Source organism: Mycteria americana, chromosome 7 (assembly GCF_035582795.1).
Source record: "Mycteria americana isolate JAX WOST 10 ecotype Jacksonville Zoo and Gardens chromosome 7, USCA_MyAme_1.0, whole genome shotgun sequence".
Taxonomy (NCBI): Eukaryota; Metazoa; Chordata; class Aves; order Ciconiiformes; family Ciconiidae; genus Mycteria; species Mycteria americana.
Window position 1 is genome coordinate 30,576,091 of NC_134371.1, and position 18,026 is coordinate 30,594,116.

At 38.4% G+C, this 18,026-nt stretch overlaps 1 protein-coding gene across 5 annotated transcripts in view; it reads right to left on the minus strand.

The window, feature by feature from the left end:
* The window catches only part of FARP2 (FERM, ARH/RhoGEF and pleckstrin domain protein 2), an 83,259-nt gene that overhangs the window by 45,384 nt on the left and 19,849 nt on the right, over positions 1-18,026 (minus strand). For all 5 annotated transcript variants that reach the window (XM_075507768.1, XM_075507764.1, XM_075507765.1 and 2 more), the window contains exons 3-7: positions 14,872-14,976; positions 13,399-13,441; positions 8,374-8,452; positions 6,748-6,845; positions 4,429-4,543 (exon numbers count right to left, since the gene is read on the minus strand). In XM_075507768.1, coding sequence (XP_075363883.1) covers positions 4,429-4,543; positions 6,748-6,845; positions 8,374-8,452; positions 13,399-13,441; positions 14,872-14,976 — 440 coding nt within the window. The remainder of the gene's footprint in view (positions 1-4,428; positions 4,544-6,747; positions 6,846-8,373; positions 8,453-13,398; positions 13,442-14,871; positions 14,977-18,026) is intronic.

The window sequence follows — 18,026 nt, forward strand, 5'->3', positions numbered from 1 at the left end:
CTTTTAAACATAAATGGAGAATATTAAAGTGAGTTATTATTACATTTGAATTTATCAGAAAAAGGGATGACGACAATACATATTAACTGCATGTAGGAACTGTCTCTAAAATTCAGAGTGCAATTATGAAACTTATTTAGTATGCTAAGATTTTAAAAATGGAAGTTGTTAGAAGAAACAATGCTTCTTTGATTCCTAGTAAAATGCTCCTTAGACTAAAACACACACAAAAATGCACTGAGAAAGTAAGCCTGAACGCACATACATTTGACAATAGGATTTCAACAGTTTTCTATTCCCTTATCCATTCTGGAGGGGGAAAAAACCCCAAATTTAAAACACTACAACAGGAAATCCAATTTTTTTTTTGCCAACTGGAAAAAGCGGGGACTCAGTGAAGTTCCTAACTTTACAAGTTCAGTCCACATTCCAACCTTAGCCAAATGTCAGTGTTATATAACCATGTATAAAGGGATTGTAAAGAACAAACAGAGGAACAAAAGTCTGATTTCAAATGGAAAAAGAAGTGCCAAACTACATAGAGTCCTGTAGCTGCATTTCTACCAGTGTAACCACCACATGTACTAGTTACGTCTAAGAGCTTAAATTGGTAAAGCAGATTTCTCTTCCCTTCACTGAAATGAGTAATGCTGGAATAAGTGGTTTTACACTGGTTTTAAGTGTTACTAGCATTTCTTCCACAGATTCCTTAACTGTATCAAAATAGCTGAAGAACCATGGTTTGTGTTTATTACACACATAGAAGACAAAAAAGGTAGATCATAAATATTAATTTTGGCCACAACTTCCTCAGTTACCCTCTAAAAGCACTGTGTGTAACTCCCACCCACACTAATTCCTGCTGTAATTCTCCTGAATAGAGCAACATTAAGAATGAAAGCGGTGCTTTGTCTTTTAAAGAGGATGCTGAGGATGCTAAGGTTGCTGGAGGTTGGGAAGAGGGGTTGGAAGGGAAGGGAAACAAAAAATTAGGATAAAATGGCAACTACAAAATTGGAGCTATACAGTACTAAAAATTCTTCATAAACAGTCCAGTATAACTGATGCAGAACCACTGACAGTTATTTTATGTTCCATTACATATGATCCAAAGCACAGCGCATCTCAGAAAGAATTAAAAAAAAAAAAATTTTTTTTTAAGAGTGCACACACACACACACCCTGCCCATACCTACCAAAGAAGGAAGAGCCTTGAGTAGGGAAAGCCAGGAGTGATGCCAGGCAGCTCATGCTGCACCACAAATGGTTACAAATGAGAAGCAGTTTCAGAGTAATTACCATCAGATATTTGCTGCAGACTAAGCTGCACAGACCAGCCTGAAAACAATCTGGTCTAATTTTGTTCATCCATTAAGCAGATAAATCTACTTAATCTTCCCCAGCTCAATGGACAACAGACTATCTATTACAAGTATTTTCCAGCAAAAACTGCTGTCAATGCAATAGGTTTTAGTGTAAAGATTCCTTACATACATCCGTCTAGACAAATATTGGTAGTGTGTAACAAAATTCACAAGGCAATCAGGGCAGTCGAGTCAAAATAAATGCTGTTAAATGTTAGGTGATTTACAGAGCATTTAAAGCGGTGATTAATATAGAATTTTAAAGATGAAGCATCAAAATGCTGCATGTGTAGAAATTGTTTAGACTACGTAGCAACCTAAAGTTACAGTTTCTCTAATTTACAAACAATTTATGAACATCCTATTTTCAAAAAGAATTTACATCATGGACAACTAGGCCAACAAGTTGTGAAAGGACATGAGGGATAACAGTAAATGTAAAAATAAATCTATCAAATCTTCTATTTCTTTCCTGATTTATGTATGTATGCACAAACAAAAAAACCCACAGCCATCTGAAGGCAAGCAAATTATGTTATGTTTAATTCTGGACTACACTCACCCTGCAGCAAGTATTCTACTCATGCTACTTGCAGGAAGGCAGTAAACGTTGCATTTTGAGTGTCTGGGGAGCCAGGATTTAACTGCACCACCACCAATACACCATCTTCAAATATAAACTTTTTTTTTTTTAAATGAACTATAGAAATAAAATAAGTTAATTCAGGCTCTTGCTGAAGCAACTAAGTAATATGCTATATCAAAAATATAACTTGTCCTGTTTACTGTTACTACATTTGCAAAGTTAAATATAAGAACCATGTTTCTATATTTGTGAAAGTAAAAGAAAGTATTTGTAAAAGTGAAAGAAAAAATTAAAGGATATTTAATAGAAATTAAGCTTTCAATTCCCATCTTTCTGGCTTATTTAATTCTCAATATATTTTCTCTTCTTTTGATAAAGAATGGATTAGATACACAGATTCTGTTTTATTCAGCTTTATGTTCTTCTACCACTTCTAATAGCTACAGTGAAACAATTTAAAAAAAAAAAAATCAAACCACAACTTTCTAATGTGAAGAGACACTCCATAGCGTCATCCAAAGAGACTGAGCACCCTCTACAAAGCCATACGCATCCTCCTGCTCCCCCAACTCACGCACGGTGCCAGAAGGCGTCCTGTGGCAACTTCAGTCTGAGAAAGCCAAATCGATGCTCCCGGCTTGACGTGACACAGAAACCCCCTGTAAAGTGGTGTATGAGTAAGTGTGTTCAAGGCAAAGCAAGGGCTGCAAAGAAGGAAACTGAAGCAGAAAGAAGACTATGCAGTAGCAATCTGGAGATGAGCCATCCTGCCAGAAATGGGTTTCTTTTCCTGAAGGCTCTGTTTATATGAGAAGTCTGTCAAAAGCAATCATCAGTGGAAGAAAATATCAGTCTGCTAAAGGTAAGTGGGGGAATAATAAGGTCAACTGGAGGAAATAAAAAATGAAAATAAAACGCAAAAATAAAAATATGATGCACAAGGATGATAAGAAAGAGAAGCATTTTGTCCGTTTAACTGCACTGCGCATCTCCAGGAAGGAGACGAACACCCAAGGTCCATAATCCTGCTTGCTCCTTGGAACATAAATGAGGAAAAATGTGTCTAAACTCTGAGAAAACATGGGACCTTCACAACTCCTACTAAAAATGGAAAAGGGTGGCCAATACTCCCTGGGTAAGGGAAAAGAGAAGAGACGCATAAGGAAGTCACAGCTACTTTTAAGATTGCAGTGCTTCCAAAATGACATGTCTCTAACAAAAATTTTTCCAAAGGCACAGGGGGATTTAAACATGCGTCCAAGGTACTCGGGTATCGCTAACGTTTGGATTGTAACCTTTGCTAACCACATGCCTCAGCTTTTAATCTTACCATGGTTTCAATGTACACTTCTAAAACATTGCTTTAAAATAAGATTTGCAATCATTTTAATAATATGGTTATTAGATGCAATTCTCATTAAACTAATGAAAAGTACACTTACGAAGCAAGGAATCTTTTCCTGTTAACCTTCCTCTGACTTCTTCCTGACAGGCAAAAATACAAACTTTCCTTACTGTAAAGAATGATCAGAACTGCACAAGCGAGGTTAGGACCATTACGGCAGGCAATAATCTGAAAATTCTCAGCAATATTAACAATGTGTGCTTAAAAGCCTCAAAGAATGAAACTGCGGCAGATACAGATCATGCAATGTAAACCCTGATCTTCTGAGTAGTATTTTGGTCACAACAGAGCCTCCCTGTAGGTTGACTTCTCTTTCACGAGCACCATGTCGACTGTCTGCTCCAAATCTTCTTACTTACCGAAATATTTTTATTTTAATTTTTGCACATTGAGTAGATCTTCACATTTTAAGACGAGCCAGATTAGACTATAAAACACACAACCTTACTGTACACTGCACACAGTGGGAGAAGTGGGCATTTCAAATAATAAAGCATTCATTTCTGCAGTTCCTGACTGTGTGTTGGAATTAATTTTATATTTGTAGCAAATAGTTTCTTTGTCCCTAATAAACTTTACTTATTTCAAAAATACTCCATCTGTAAGATAAGGCATTACCTAAATTCTAATGAAAGTTATTTCTCCCCCACTCCCTCCATCCTTCTCCATTTCCTTTATGCTTAGTGAGTACAGAATGAGTACAATGCAATTAATTTCTAATTATTTAGGCAAAAGCAGACCTATACATTTGATAGCAAGCTGTACTTAAACTTTGTGGACTGGAGATTCTGAAGAATGATTTTGCCTAAAAACACTATTACAAGCTCATGATAGCTTTCTTTGGTATGTTATTAAAGGTACACTGAAAAATCACTTCAGAAAAACTACTGCCCAACAGCTCTGTCCTAACTATGTAACTATTGCTACATCCAACTTTTCTTGTTAGATGTAAATGGTGTTTATCTTATACAACCGTAACATCATCCTATCGCACAGCGTGCTCACCCTCCACCAAGGGAGTCCATCTGCTCCCCAGGAGTATACATGAGGGGTATACATCAATCTTCACTTACACATGCTTCCTGTGGAACTCCAGAATCTTTCCTTCAATTCTTTCCTGGTTTGGCAAATACTTGTTTGTTTTAAGGTGTTCTCGATCCTCCAATTCATCGAAATCCCCTATTTCGGCTATTACAGAAAACAAAACAATGTTAGAATAAGAAGAAACAATGGAAAAGGAACAATACAGAAAATACTTGGTAAGGAATTACAGAGACCCCAAGAGCCAGAATGTATTTTCCTTTAAGTGCTTCAAATTTGTGCATTATGCTTTGTATCCAGCTTAATTTTACAAAACACTCACATTTATCTCCATCAGACTTCCTGAGGATTATAGCAGTATTTTAACATCATTTGGAAAATTTACATGTCTTTACGGTCAAAGATGTGAGACCTGTGAGGTCATCTAAACATTTCTTCCTTACAGATACCTCATACCAAACCAGCATATTTCAATTTAGTTTTTCTACATATATGTGAAATGGACAAGCCTACTTGGGAAGAGGGAAAATTAGATTTTAGGAATCATCCAAAAATAAATACATAGGAAAAAGAGAAAGCAGTGATATGTGACTGTAAATCCCCACAGCACCTATATCTTGAGTTTTGGTCTCCCCTTCACATATTCACGCCTTTCAGAAGTGACACTGTAGATTTAGGAAGAGATTTACAGAAGAAAAAAGCATGAATCAAAAGTGTGGAACTGCTTGCAATCTGATAAAGACATGAGAAGACCAGAAGTCTTTGGCTTGGAAAAGAAAAGCATGAGGCAGGCAGAACATAAGGCAGACATATATAAAAATTACAAGTTGAATAAATAAATTTTTTAAAAAGTTATTTACTTTTTCTGATAATAAAATATGAAGTTACAATATTAAATTAAAATGCAAAAGTTTTAAAAAGACAAAAGGATATAAGTTATCCTACAAACCTCCCAAAAACTAAGCTGTGAAGCTCACTTCCATGGAAGGATGCCAAAAATATAAGCAAATTCAAAAGTCAGACAAATGCATGGAAGCAAAGTTCATCAAGGGCAACTAAACAAAGCGATGCAGCATCAATCTTTGACTTAGAAAGGCCACATGCAATGATTACTGGATGGATGCAGCAAAGGAAGTATCACCATATGCTTGCTCCGTTTCTGAGGGCCTCCCCATAGTATCTGCTATCAACTACTGTCAGAGAAAGGAGAGTGGACTAAGTGAACTAATAATCTCATCCAAGGCAGCTGTTCTTAAAAAGAACACAGCAATATCCTGTTTGAAATCAAGCCAGCATACGAAACAACAAGAAAAAAAAATTGAAAGGCACTTTTGTAAAATAATTTATGTTAAAAATAATCATATTCTTTCTCACTTCTAATTTTCTAGTAGGCTAGAAGCAAGCTAAGCAAGGCCAGATGCTGAGATTCACTCACCAGCTCCACACTGCACTGTGAAGTGCAGAACTTACGCTGGAAAATCATGAGCAAATTTTAATTGTGTCACTCACTGATGGCACACACACAAGATAGATTTGCTGTTCCAATAAAATCACCATAACTAATATTGTTATAATTGTATTATTATATTACAATGCAGAATTATATAACTAATAATGATTTAGCAGTGCACATGTGAAGAGGTATCATTTAACAGCTTTTGTTCCAAGCCAGCAAGGAGGCACAAAACCCCATTTCTGCAGCTCAGGTTACAAATTTGTAAACACTGTATCATTTGGCTGCTGCTCAAACTGATTTGGTGTCTGAACCCATTCAAGTTTTTCAGCTTGCTCGTCTTAAAGGCCACATTTTTAGGTCTTCAGGTGCTTACAGACTGAGCAAGCAGCAACAGGGAGAGCTTCCAAATCAATTGCTTCCCATTTCCATTTGCACTCCCAGCATGGAGGAAAGCTGCAGACAACCTTACTGTTGAACTTGTTCTGGCACGTTTCTAGTTTTATTTCAGCCCGGTCTCTATACACTTATCTCCCCACAGCGACAGGGAAACTGAGAAACGAAGCCAAGGAAGCATAGAGGCAGATGGGAGCAGCTGTCTGGAAGGAGTGCTAGTGACCCAGTTCGCAGAGCCAGGGAAAACAGACAACATGCAAGGGGTTTGGTTTCATACAGTCTCCACAAAGCCAAAGTTATCTCATACATAAGCACCAGCTGTTCCTCACCATAGCTAGCCCTCATAATAATCCCAGTGTTCAAAACCAATGGGTTTACTGCACATACAGAAGGAAATACCGCAAGACAGAAAACACTTTAGTTACCAAAAGGTTCTGTACACTATTTAACTCAGGTTAGCAACTGCAACACCACCCACTGTCACCACAGTTGAGACACTCACATTGCAGAAGGTGAGAGACCAGAAGAGCAGCAGTATTGTCGCTGCAGGTCAGTCGTTCCTCTGCCAAGTCTCTCTTGATTTGCAATGCAAACAGGTACCTGAGAGTGAGTTACAAGTACCAGAGTTACAAGTACCACTTTGACATGTGAAAGAACAGTAAAAGGACCGAGCAGTATTTTATAAAACCAGCATCTCCTAATTCTTCCTCCCTCCAAAAACAAGATAACACAGAAGCCTTGCTACCAAGGATGCTCAAATCAAACCAAACAATTCATGACTAATCCAGTGCAATTTATCAGCATAAATGAACACGCAGGGACAAGGAAGCAGAAGGAAAGCCATGCTTTTAACGAGTTTGATTTGTGAAGTAACACAGCAGCTGTAATTTTTAGCTGGAAAGAAACTTAATGAACACTTCAAGTGATTTTACCTATTAGAACAAGGTCGGGAGAACACTACTGATTCAAATATCTTGTTAGGAAAAATAATGAGCATTTCTGCTAGCACTCAATTAATTTATTCAGTGGTTGTATTTTCCAGGACTATAATGTTAGCAGCCTACAAAGACAAGAAGAAATTAAATTTCCTTTTCTTATACTGCTATACTGATTTAACTAAAGTACTTCCCAAATCAGTTGCTAAAGAGGAACAGATTTCTGTTTAACAGTTTTGTACAAGTAAAAAGCTGCCTGCAAAACATACAAGGATAGAAGAAAAACATGTCAGCCTTGAAAGTGTGCCTGTAGGGACTGATTTAGTAACCTAAATCTATTTTAATATATTTTTATGAGTGTAATGCTGGCAAGTCTTTTGTGCTTTTCTTTTTACTTGAAAGAAGGTGCAATAAGGACTCCAGTAAATAGGCAAGGGCTCGTTCCTATAAACCTTTGAACTGACAGACTGATCAATATTCTTTACCAAATTACACCCTGAAAGAGAACAGGTTTTTTTTTTTAAAGAAGGATTAATTTTAAAACATTATGTATCACATTCTTGAGGCAAAAAGGTAATAAAAGGTATACATTTTGAATGTGGGAGGTTTTTTTAAATTTTAAAGTACTGTAAGAATGTATTAACGACTTCTCTAAAGTATGCTCCGTTTTCTGCATATCTGGCTGAGCTATCTTGGTTTCTTCAATACAGTCACAGTAAAGTGTACATATCATTAACAGCATTATGAAATACCTAGAGTTCTAAGGACAGACCAGAATTCCACAATAAATACTCCATAAATAGACAGACACAGTAAAGCATGTTTGCTAGTTGTAGAATACTCAAGAGTGTGGACTTCAGACGTTTAAATGATAAATCATTTATTAAAAGATGTACTGATTATTTTATACAGGTACTGTTTATAAATATGAGTATTTCCTCTACACCCTGTCTCTTTTGACACTGTGATGTTTGGCAAAGCCTTAACCTGCACTGTTTGCTGTTTTGAAAAATATTTTTTCTGATAACATTCATCTGCCAACATGTGTCTTGCTAAAACTGTGACTCTAATGAAAAGCGCGCTTTTGCTCATCTTCAATGTAAGTTTTGTTTGGAAACAGATGCAATGTCCTCCCACCCTTACCTTTTGTTTCAGTATGTAATGCAAATCAAATTCTTCAAAAAATACTTTACCTAGTATATTCCTCTTGCAACTGACCCGGGTCTGGAGGGAAAAACTTTACAGCTAGACGAAGCATTGTAGTCTTTGGTCCTGTAAGAAAAGTTAGTCATTTCACAAAAAACTCTTCATAAGCACATGCATATTATGTTTTCCAGCATGCACAGAAATACAACACACACAAAGTCTAGCCAGCTTTCAGCTTGCCAGCTAACTATAGCGGGCCTGTGGGGTATAGATTGTCCATGTCAATGGAGATACAGCAGATAGTTTTTAGACGAACTACTTATACTACTTTCAAGGCAAGTCTGCAGTCTGAATGCTGTAAAAATAGTTTTGTGCAACATGAAAGCTATAATATCCCAAAGCAACTACTTGATTGCATACAAAGGCATCACAGATGACCGAGTGAGAGGTTCCCAGAAGGGGAAGAGGATGGAGACACATCCTGCAGGCACTCCCAAAACCAGCTGCCACCACCAGAGCTGTCGACGAGCTGAATCCACGAGCCCAGCCAGACCCAGCTGGCTCCCCGCAGAGCTAAAGGTGCATTTGCAGCCTGCTCCTGGCATGCCTGTTAATATCCATTTCTTCCCATTTTTGACACTGTTCTTGTTGATCTCGACAACAGGGAGAAAACTAATTTAACATTTAAATCTAAAAAGAATCCTAGGTAACTATTTGGAATAGACCATAATGCTCTGTGTAACATTTTACAATAAGAAAGCCCATCTGCGACTGGACTGCGTTAAGTTTCAGTGTCACAACTTAGCCTGCTGAACCAGCTGACTCGATGCCCGCAGTCCCATTTCACCAATATTTTCAGAGGAATGCTACAGGGTACCACAATCGCTTACTGTGCCACAACTGGGCGTGACCATTCTGCTGCTGTTTTTCCTGTCTTAAAGCAGACAAGGCTGAGTATTTTGCAGGCAGTCAGAGCACTAGCCAACCTTTGCTTACAGAAGCCTACTGAGCATCCACCTCACGTTTGCAGGCATCCCCCAGACAAGAGGAGTGCCACTTATCTACTGCAGCCCCATGCTCCACCAACAGCATCTCCGCTCAACTGCTACAGACCGAGACCCTTCACCAGTGTGCACCTTCCCACAAGGAGCAAGGTCAGTCTGCCTTGAGCATGCGGAGCTGGAGAAAGACAGGACAAACCAAGGAAAGACAGAATCCCCTCTAAAAGGCAGAGGAAGACCTGGGAAAGGCAAAACTGCAACCCCTCTTCTTGCTAGACTCTTCTCCTCCAGGCGCTATGGGCAGGATACCCACATATTTCATGACCCGACTGAACCTCAAAGCCAGCCCTGCTTACATGTGGCCACCAGAGGTGCCTTCCAGCCCCATCCATCCCAGGACTCTGCATGTCACTACCGTTTCAAAGCAAGCTTAGCCAAATTAAAAAAAAAAAAAAAAAAAAAAATCAAATTTGTTTCAGCATGTTGGTAAGCACAAGCCAACTTGGTTTAATTTATTTTAAGCATCAAGATCTCAAAGCTTGACAAAGTCTGCTTTAACCCCATCAACACCAAAGTACATTGATTTCTTCTGCCTGGAATACCCAATTCCCACACACTAAACGTTCCACCGCTCACTCACCCTCTCATTTGCTAATGGGGGAATAACAAACTTTGCTTTCTGCCAAGTAGTCTGAGAGTTAGTTTTCCCAGCTATCACAGCTGTCGGAAGAGCAGCTCCCAGCCTCTGATCCCAGAATTACCAAAGCTTTGGTGAACCAAAAAAACTAAAATCCTCATCCTAATTACAGTGTAATATCTAAAAATGAAAGGAGGCTGGAAATAACACCCTGTAACAATACACAAAGCTCACATTTGGCAGCAACTAACCATACTAAGGATTTTATAGCTCTTGAGATGCAAGAAGTGAGGAAAATAAAACTTTACATCAAATTTCTGAAAATACTCCGAGCCTTTGGAAGACCTTCACAAGGTTAAGAACAGACCTGCACGTTACTCACATCAATCAACTGGAAAGTATTGCCATGGGAGCAATTTTGGCAGTGTTCTGAGCATCGCTTACATTAAATGATAATAAATATTACAATTTAATAATATATATTAAATATATTAAAATTTAAAATATATTAAAAATATATGCTGCATGTTTGCTTCTGTAGCACAACTCCTCCTCTTTTCGTGCTTTTTAATCTCGCCTTTCCTCTTTGAATAAGTCCCATTCTAATTAGGAAAAGAAACAATGGGCCTGCCTTAACCAAGATGCAGAATTTATTGTAAGAAGCCAAATCTGAGCAAAACCAAGAACAATAACAACAAAAAAGAAGTCAGGAAAAATTACCCATGTGGGTATGGTGAACACAACACTATATAAAACTGGCAATGCCTCAGAGAAGGTACCCAAATGCCAACTTGATATTGCGCATCTGTTAGAAAGTTGAAAATTTGGATCTAAACTCCTTGCCTTCCGGAGTGGTTCGGTAGTAAAACTGACTGCATTCATTTGAAATTAATCAAAACCAAAATCCTTATCATACAACACAAAGTTCTGTATATCTCAGAATAGGTCATTAGCCAAGACTAATTTGAAGTAAATGTTAATAATCTAGATCTTTTATTTTTAGAGAGCATGTCAAAGATTCAGAACTGCATGCCTACAATTACACAGCAACTGCCATCAACATAAACTAACAGGTTTGAGCTGTATTACCTTAAAGTCCATGATAACATCTAACATTCCCCTACCGCTGGACTAAAAGTTACAAGGTTAACTCCAAAATCATTAAATTCTAAAAAAACCAAACCAAACAAACAAAAAAACCCAACCCCAAAAAAACAACAAAAAAACCTCAACGAAACTTCTTAAAGTGAGAATATAAGAAAAGATCATCCATCCATGACAAGTTCAGGCATTTCTTAAAAGTGTGAGCAAACTCACCAAATCTCATTCTTACAGAATTTCGCTGGAAAGCAAAAACAACCAGCAGCCACATGCAGAGCAGAGGCATGCAGAAGGGAGCAGACTGCCTTTTGGGTGCATCGCTGCCAGGCTAGCCTGCCTGCATCCAAGCTGCTACCGCACCCCCAGTGAGCCCAGGCAGAGAGGCATGGGGGAAGGGCAGCCCCCGTGTGGCCGAGGAGCATAGAGGCTGAAGCCATGGTAGATGTGGCTAGCCTTGCATAGCTGTATTGTCAGACGTAAACCTCCTTCCATTATTGCACCTTACTTAGTCCCTTACTTCTGAAATGTCCACATTATAAAGTAGTTAAATTAATTCTCCTCTTAAGGCTTTGTATTCAGCAGTACTGTGAAAGGCATTCTTAGGAAGATGCTCCTGTGCAATCAATCATATGTCAGCTACCGGCTTCAATGAAAGAACAGCTTAAATTACTATACATGCAATTAACATTTTAATCAAACATTTTCAAGGCTTTCTACAGTCATATCTCATTTCAATTTTAAAAACACAGAATGCCAAGAAGGCATTCAACTAGCATAAAAAGAAAAAAAAAGAGCTCTCACCCAAGCTATCAAAACTACAAATTTAAAATTGATTTCAGAACTTGAACATGTGCCAGACAACTGACTGGTGTCTCCTACAGATTAAGATTAAAAAAAATTTAAAATAAATCTTTCAGTGTCACTGGCAACATAATGTGGGTGGTAGACCACCAAGCAGCAGAGCAGCCATAAATTTTAGCACATCCCCATGGTTTTAAACCATTTTAGAACACTATATACATCATCAGGGCACACACAGCCACCAGCCTACAGTCTAAGGCCAAGTTTCCCCAATTTATATGGTATAGAAGAAGATACGGAAGGAGTAAGTGGTCCACCAAATCTTCTGACTAAGACATAATTCCTTCCAGCCAGGAGCACTGGAAAAACAGAACAAGCCTAACTGCATGGAGTATATAAAACAATGGCACTCCAACAATTATTTTTTTTAAATAGAGAGTGAAAGTGTTATATACCCTTCTAAGGAAGCCTTCTTTTATAGCTGGTTTGGCTCTTCTGCTTAAAAACTGATGTCGGTAAAAGTTAAAACTATGACCTTAAAGTTAAAAAAATCTAGCTAGAATTGGCAATTTCTTATTTTCTGGCAATCAGTTTTAGGCAGAAGAGTAACTAAAAACTACCTCCCAGTACTGATTTTCAACATTTTTCAACTAAGATTTTGAAAGGAGTAGGAATCCACCACACCCTCCTGATCTTGTTCTTCCACAAAGCCTTTACAATCAGAAACAGAAAACAAGAAAACAGCTTAAGCCTGTTCTAAGGGGGAAAAAAGTTTGATCTAATCTTTCAACATCAGAAGAACTAGCATACTGTATTCTTCAATTATTTTTAGCCTTTACAGTGCATCTCATATTACTTTTTAGAGTAGTGTAAAGCAAAGATAGCATCGCCGTTGCAATATCCTCCTAGCCAAAGAGCAGAAACAAATTTCACAACCAAAGCAAAAGGACTCTGAAGCTGCAGCCACCCACCAGGTGGAAGATCCCTACCTCTACTCTCTTAGTGAAGCTGCTCCTGAGCACATTGAAGAGAGTTTTTGAGAATGAGATGGGAATACCCACCCCATTGAAATTCCCTGCGTGTCAGCAAGCTCCAAGTGCAGCTTTTTGTGGCCCTTCTGAAAGGTGTATCAGCTCTCAGACAGCACCTCATGACTGTAGGTGCTACCTCCTCCCATGCAACGGGTGCAATAAGCCAGAATATTCCTTTTTCTTTCCGTCATAAGACAACACAACTTACAAAAACTCACAAACAGCAAACGTCATGTTTCACTTAAACTTAACACCAGTTGACCCAATCTATCTAGATATTTACCACAGAGAAAGAATCATACCTTCAGTAAGTTTCCATTCCACCCACCACATACTACATATTAAAAACGTCAGGTTTGCATGCCCGAACAGGAACCACTATCACCCCTACCAAGTACAATTTTCAGGGAAGCATAACCAGTAAATCAAGTAGTAATTGTGAAAGCAACCCACATAAAGCAGATGCAAATTAAGGAAAACTTCCTTTTATAAACTACTTACTCCGTACTTGTTTAATAACAAGTTTCATAGGTTCCAGCCAAATCTGAAATGAAAGAAAAAAAATTACAAACTGACATTTGTATTTGAATACAGTATGACAACATCAAAAGTAAATTCAAATAAAGCAGTAATTTCTGAGTATGCATTTCTTCCTCACTGCAGTAATGCAGTAATTCCTTTGCTTTAAAAAAAAAAAGATGTACTTATCTATTCAAATTGACATTTATCATGTATCAATAGAAAAAACACTGATCTGTGCTTAAAGCTCATCTGGACAGAAGAAGAGTCAAGTCAGCAAAAGCATACCACCACTGCTGAGAAGACAGAAATCATGTCAAAACACACGACCATAGACAGGAGCCATGCTACAGAATTACAGAAGGTCTGGAGAACATGACAAGGTCCAACATTTTTTCCCTTCCATGCTTTGTCCATCTCTCTTACCTACCTACTTAAGTATTTTTACTCAATATTAATTTCCCACAATTTTTTCTCTTCTGACAAGCACCTTTTTAAAGAAAGACTACTGTTGTTCTAGTAAAAGGAGTATCCATAAAACTAATGCAAAGTATTCTGGATGCTCAACTCTTTCTTTTTTTTTTTTCTTCTTCTTTTTTTTTTTTTACCCCTCCAAACAAAAAATTGTAACAAGACAATTATGTTTGGGCCTTACTAGTTACTTCTCTGTCTGAGAGTGAGCTGAGGATTTTAAGAACCTTATTAGATACAGAAACACTTTGGATGCTTTGCAGAAGAAATGGAAACTAAACAAGCTTTACTGTATTTCCTTGGCTAAGGAGCAGTGTGTATCAGTGCTATTATCATTCTCTACGTTCTCAGTCGTATTTTCTGCGTGTGAGTGCTAAAACTAGAAAAAGTAATAGAAAAAAATAATGAAGACACAGTTTTGGGAACATTTTCTAGTTTAGAAGTAACATTGTCCTCTTTGCAAGGTACAGGATAAGCAACTAGGAGGCTTACAGAGTGTCAGCATTTATCTAGATCAATGATTTTAAAAGCTTGCAGGTCTGTATGTCTGCTGACTTTTATATTTATTAGAAAGAGGTTCATAATGACTCTTCAGGGAAATTAACTGAAGACTGAATTAACTGAAGATAAATATGAACAGTACCAAAATTACACACTGCAGTATGATTTTATAAGTGTTCCATAGACTACACTTGATGTTCCCCCTTTCAGAGGAAGGAAGATTTTATTTATGTCCCTGAAAGTGGGAACATCAGCAACTGTTTAACTGCTTTATACATTTTTTGAGCTTTAACAAGAAGTAGAATCTGATTCCTCCCCTCTGCTTTATTAGTTGTCGTTGTTCTGGTGACCGAAGCAGATTTACAGGAATCAAAGAGATAATCCTACAGAAGACTCCAGCAGACTTTGAAACTTTTGACACTCAAGCAACTACATTCACCCAATCTTTTTATTATACTGAATTTGTCAGGGAACTGTACATACCCAATATGACTGGATGGTCTGGAACTCAATCCCAAAGTAATCCGATTCAATCAAATTCAGATGCTTGTAAACTTCTGTCAATAATGCCTGGCCATAGTATTTTGACTAGGGAAGTGGGGAAAAAAAAATACAGTGAGATGAAGATGAGTAAGTTTACAGCAAATTAGAAAAAAAATTATAGCATCTTTAGAAACTGTAGAAAAATATCTCAAAGATTTTTCACATTATTTTTGTCACTGTAACATGCAAACATCCAGTATACAGGCACAGCTCCATATAAACAACTTTCCAGAGGCAGACAGAACCAGAGGCACTCAAGCTGGAAGGGGCCACTGGAGGTCACCTACGTCCAACCTCCTGTTCAAAGCAGGGTCAGCTATGAGACCAGACTAGATCAGCTGCAAACTATTTGCAGCTCCTTCAATAAACCAGCACCATTTATTTGTGTAGCTGGATGGTGTGGCTCTCCCTCTGCTGCAGCGGACTGAAGCAGGGGCTGCTAAAATCCTGCTCACACACACACACCCTCACTTGTACCAACACCAGGGACCACACAGCCATGAGCAACTTTCATACCAGCAAGACTTGAAAACATATGCAGATGTTCTAAGCAAGCCCAAGACAGCTGAGGAAGGCTTGCACAGGGCGGTTTGCACCCAACCAGAATTCACCCCTGACCTAGGAAGCCCCATCTGGCCACACAGGAAAGCAAATGGGGCCAGGCTGACCGTTGCCAGGAATCAGGCTGACTGAGCAGAGGCTGCTCATCGCAGCACATGCAAGGCCTTTGCTGATGGAACTAGAACTCGGCTTCTACAAAGGAACATCTCTGAAAAACCCTGACTTTTTTCTTACAGTGTTCAAGAAAACCCAAGGTGTTATTCTGGTATTTATTCTGTTAATTAAGAAATAAACAGGATAGCTAATAATGGGAACCCAAACACCCTCCTCTCGCACCATGCCTTCTATGTAAAGTCATCTGCGATGAATCCCTCCCTCAAGAAACCCACTCGCTAGGCTTTTTCACAGTCAAGTTAGGTGCAGAGCCACAAAAATACATTGGCAGAAAGCAGCTATGGTAACATGGGAGAAAATGAGAAACTTTCACAGCACACCCAAAACAACTATGCTTGGGTCTGCATATGAGCTTGCTCTCAGCATCTATTATTGTATGACTGTAGCATCCACCACAAGAAAAATAGCATTTATGAACCTGCACAGCAGCCCATCCGGATCACACAGAAAAGAATCCAAAGGACTTTCGCATCCCTTGGTACCTGTTCCAGCAATGCACAAAAGCTAGCAGGATGGCTAGCGTAGGCTGCAGAAGGAGGTAACATGGCCACTCACATCTATGTCCTACCTTGGACCATGGAAGTAAGCCTGCAACTGCGGCAACAGGGTCTGGCATCACTCTGGTCAGCTGGGTTATCCAGCAGAACACAACTCGGGCATTCATGCCACTAAGGTCTTGTTTATTTGGAAAAGTAAAAGTGCCAGAAGACTCTATGACTTTCCCATCAAAGCTGGCACACAGTTCTGTAATTGACTCTTTAAACTCAAAATGGTGTATCTTTTAAAAGTATTGGGTATTATAATAAATTAGTAATCGAATTAGAATAATTTAATAAAATGTGCAAATGAAAATATCTAACAGAAAGAATGGACCACTTTAGGTTAAAATAAAGAGGATTTTAAAAAGTAAAAAAAGATGGTGAAAGTTGGGGAAATTGTTTCACATTACTGAGATGCATAAAAATTCAAGTAATTGCTTCTTACAGGAAAAAGAGATTAACTGTTGATGTTTTTAGAACTGTGAAATTTAGCTAAATACCTCTATACCACTTTAAAAAAAAAAAAACCTTCAGCGAGAAGAAGTATGACAGCTTTGCAGTACTGCATATCTGAAATAGCTTTGCTAATCGCACTGATGTGAATGGAGCAGACTGAATCCAACACTATATATATAACCAAGGAGGAAAGTACAGAAACAGAAGGACCGAGAATGATACAAGATTGGCTCGTCCTTCTCATTCATGCTTTCATGAGTCACAGTTACCTATAAGGGCAACCACAGGTGTGAAGCATAGGTCAGGCAAATTCATCTGGCACAAACACCATTCACTCAGAAAGTTTCTTGGTACCATGCTGGATCAGGCCCACTGATGCTGAAACCCCCAAATAAAACTGCAAGTCAGGAGGCATGATCCAGTTCTTCATAACTTCAGTGGATACAGACATGCCTGGTTGGGAGATGACACAGCATGGTGAGAAGAAGCACTCTCCTCTTTTTCTGGACAAGTTTTGTGATGTCTAAAATGGCATTTTCTTTGTAAGAAAACAGTTGAATTTTTTTAGCCAAAATATATGGTTGCAGAAGACTCTGTGGGTATGGGCTTTGGTTTTTAAATTATGACAACGAAATAAAGAATGATACAGGTAATGGTAAACCACATCTTCAGTAAATAATGTTCCTGCTCTTCTGTCTAGAGGCATGTTTCTCAGGCATGTTACAGACTGCTTGCCACAGGACCCACATGGTCTTGGAAAAATGCATTTTGAAAATTATATTTTTAACTTTCAAATGAAATCTATTTCTTGCTTTGCACTTGTGAATAAATCTTAAAATAGTAACAGAAGAAATATCAAGGACAGAGAGGTCCTAAATATAGTAGGACCCCCTTTTTTTTTTTTTTAAGGTACAGATACACAGGCATTTATTATTACTGTATGCCTACTGGTCACAGGCACCACAGATTTGAGAAAGGAATGCTTTTTAGCTAGTGATATTTGGGGGGATGCAGCGATACCCTGACCGAGCTCATATACTTCCATCTGCAGAAGATGGGCCATGCCAGCCTGCCTTTGATGGATAGATCTATTAACCTGTAGAAGCCATTGACCAGGAGACGTCCTGTGACTCCAAGTGTCAGATTTCTCATTTCTGAAATAAGCAGTAATTCTGGTTCCAACCACCTTCTGTTAGAATTGATAAACTTGGATTAACTTGTGAAAGATGTCTGGTAACAGTTAGACAAGTTTTACAGTCAAACTGTGTGCTGTGCTGATTAAGGAAACTGCATCCTGTCCATGGCTAGTCATAGACAGCCGTTAAAATTATCCCGATCAGATAGTAATACGCCGGTCTCTCCCAC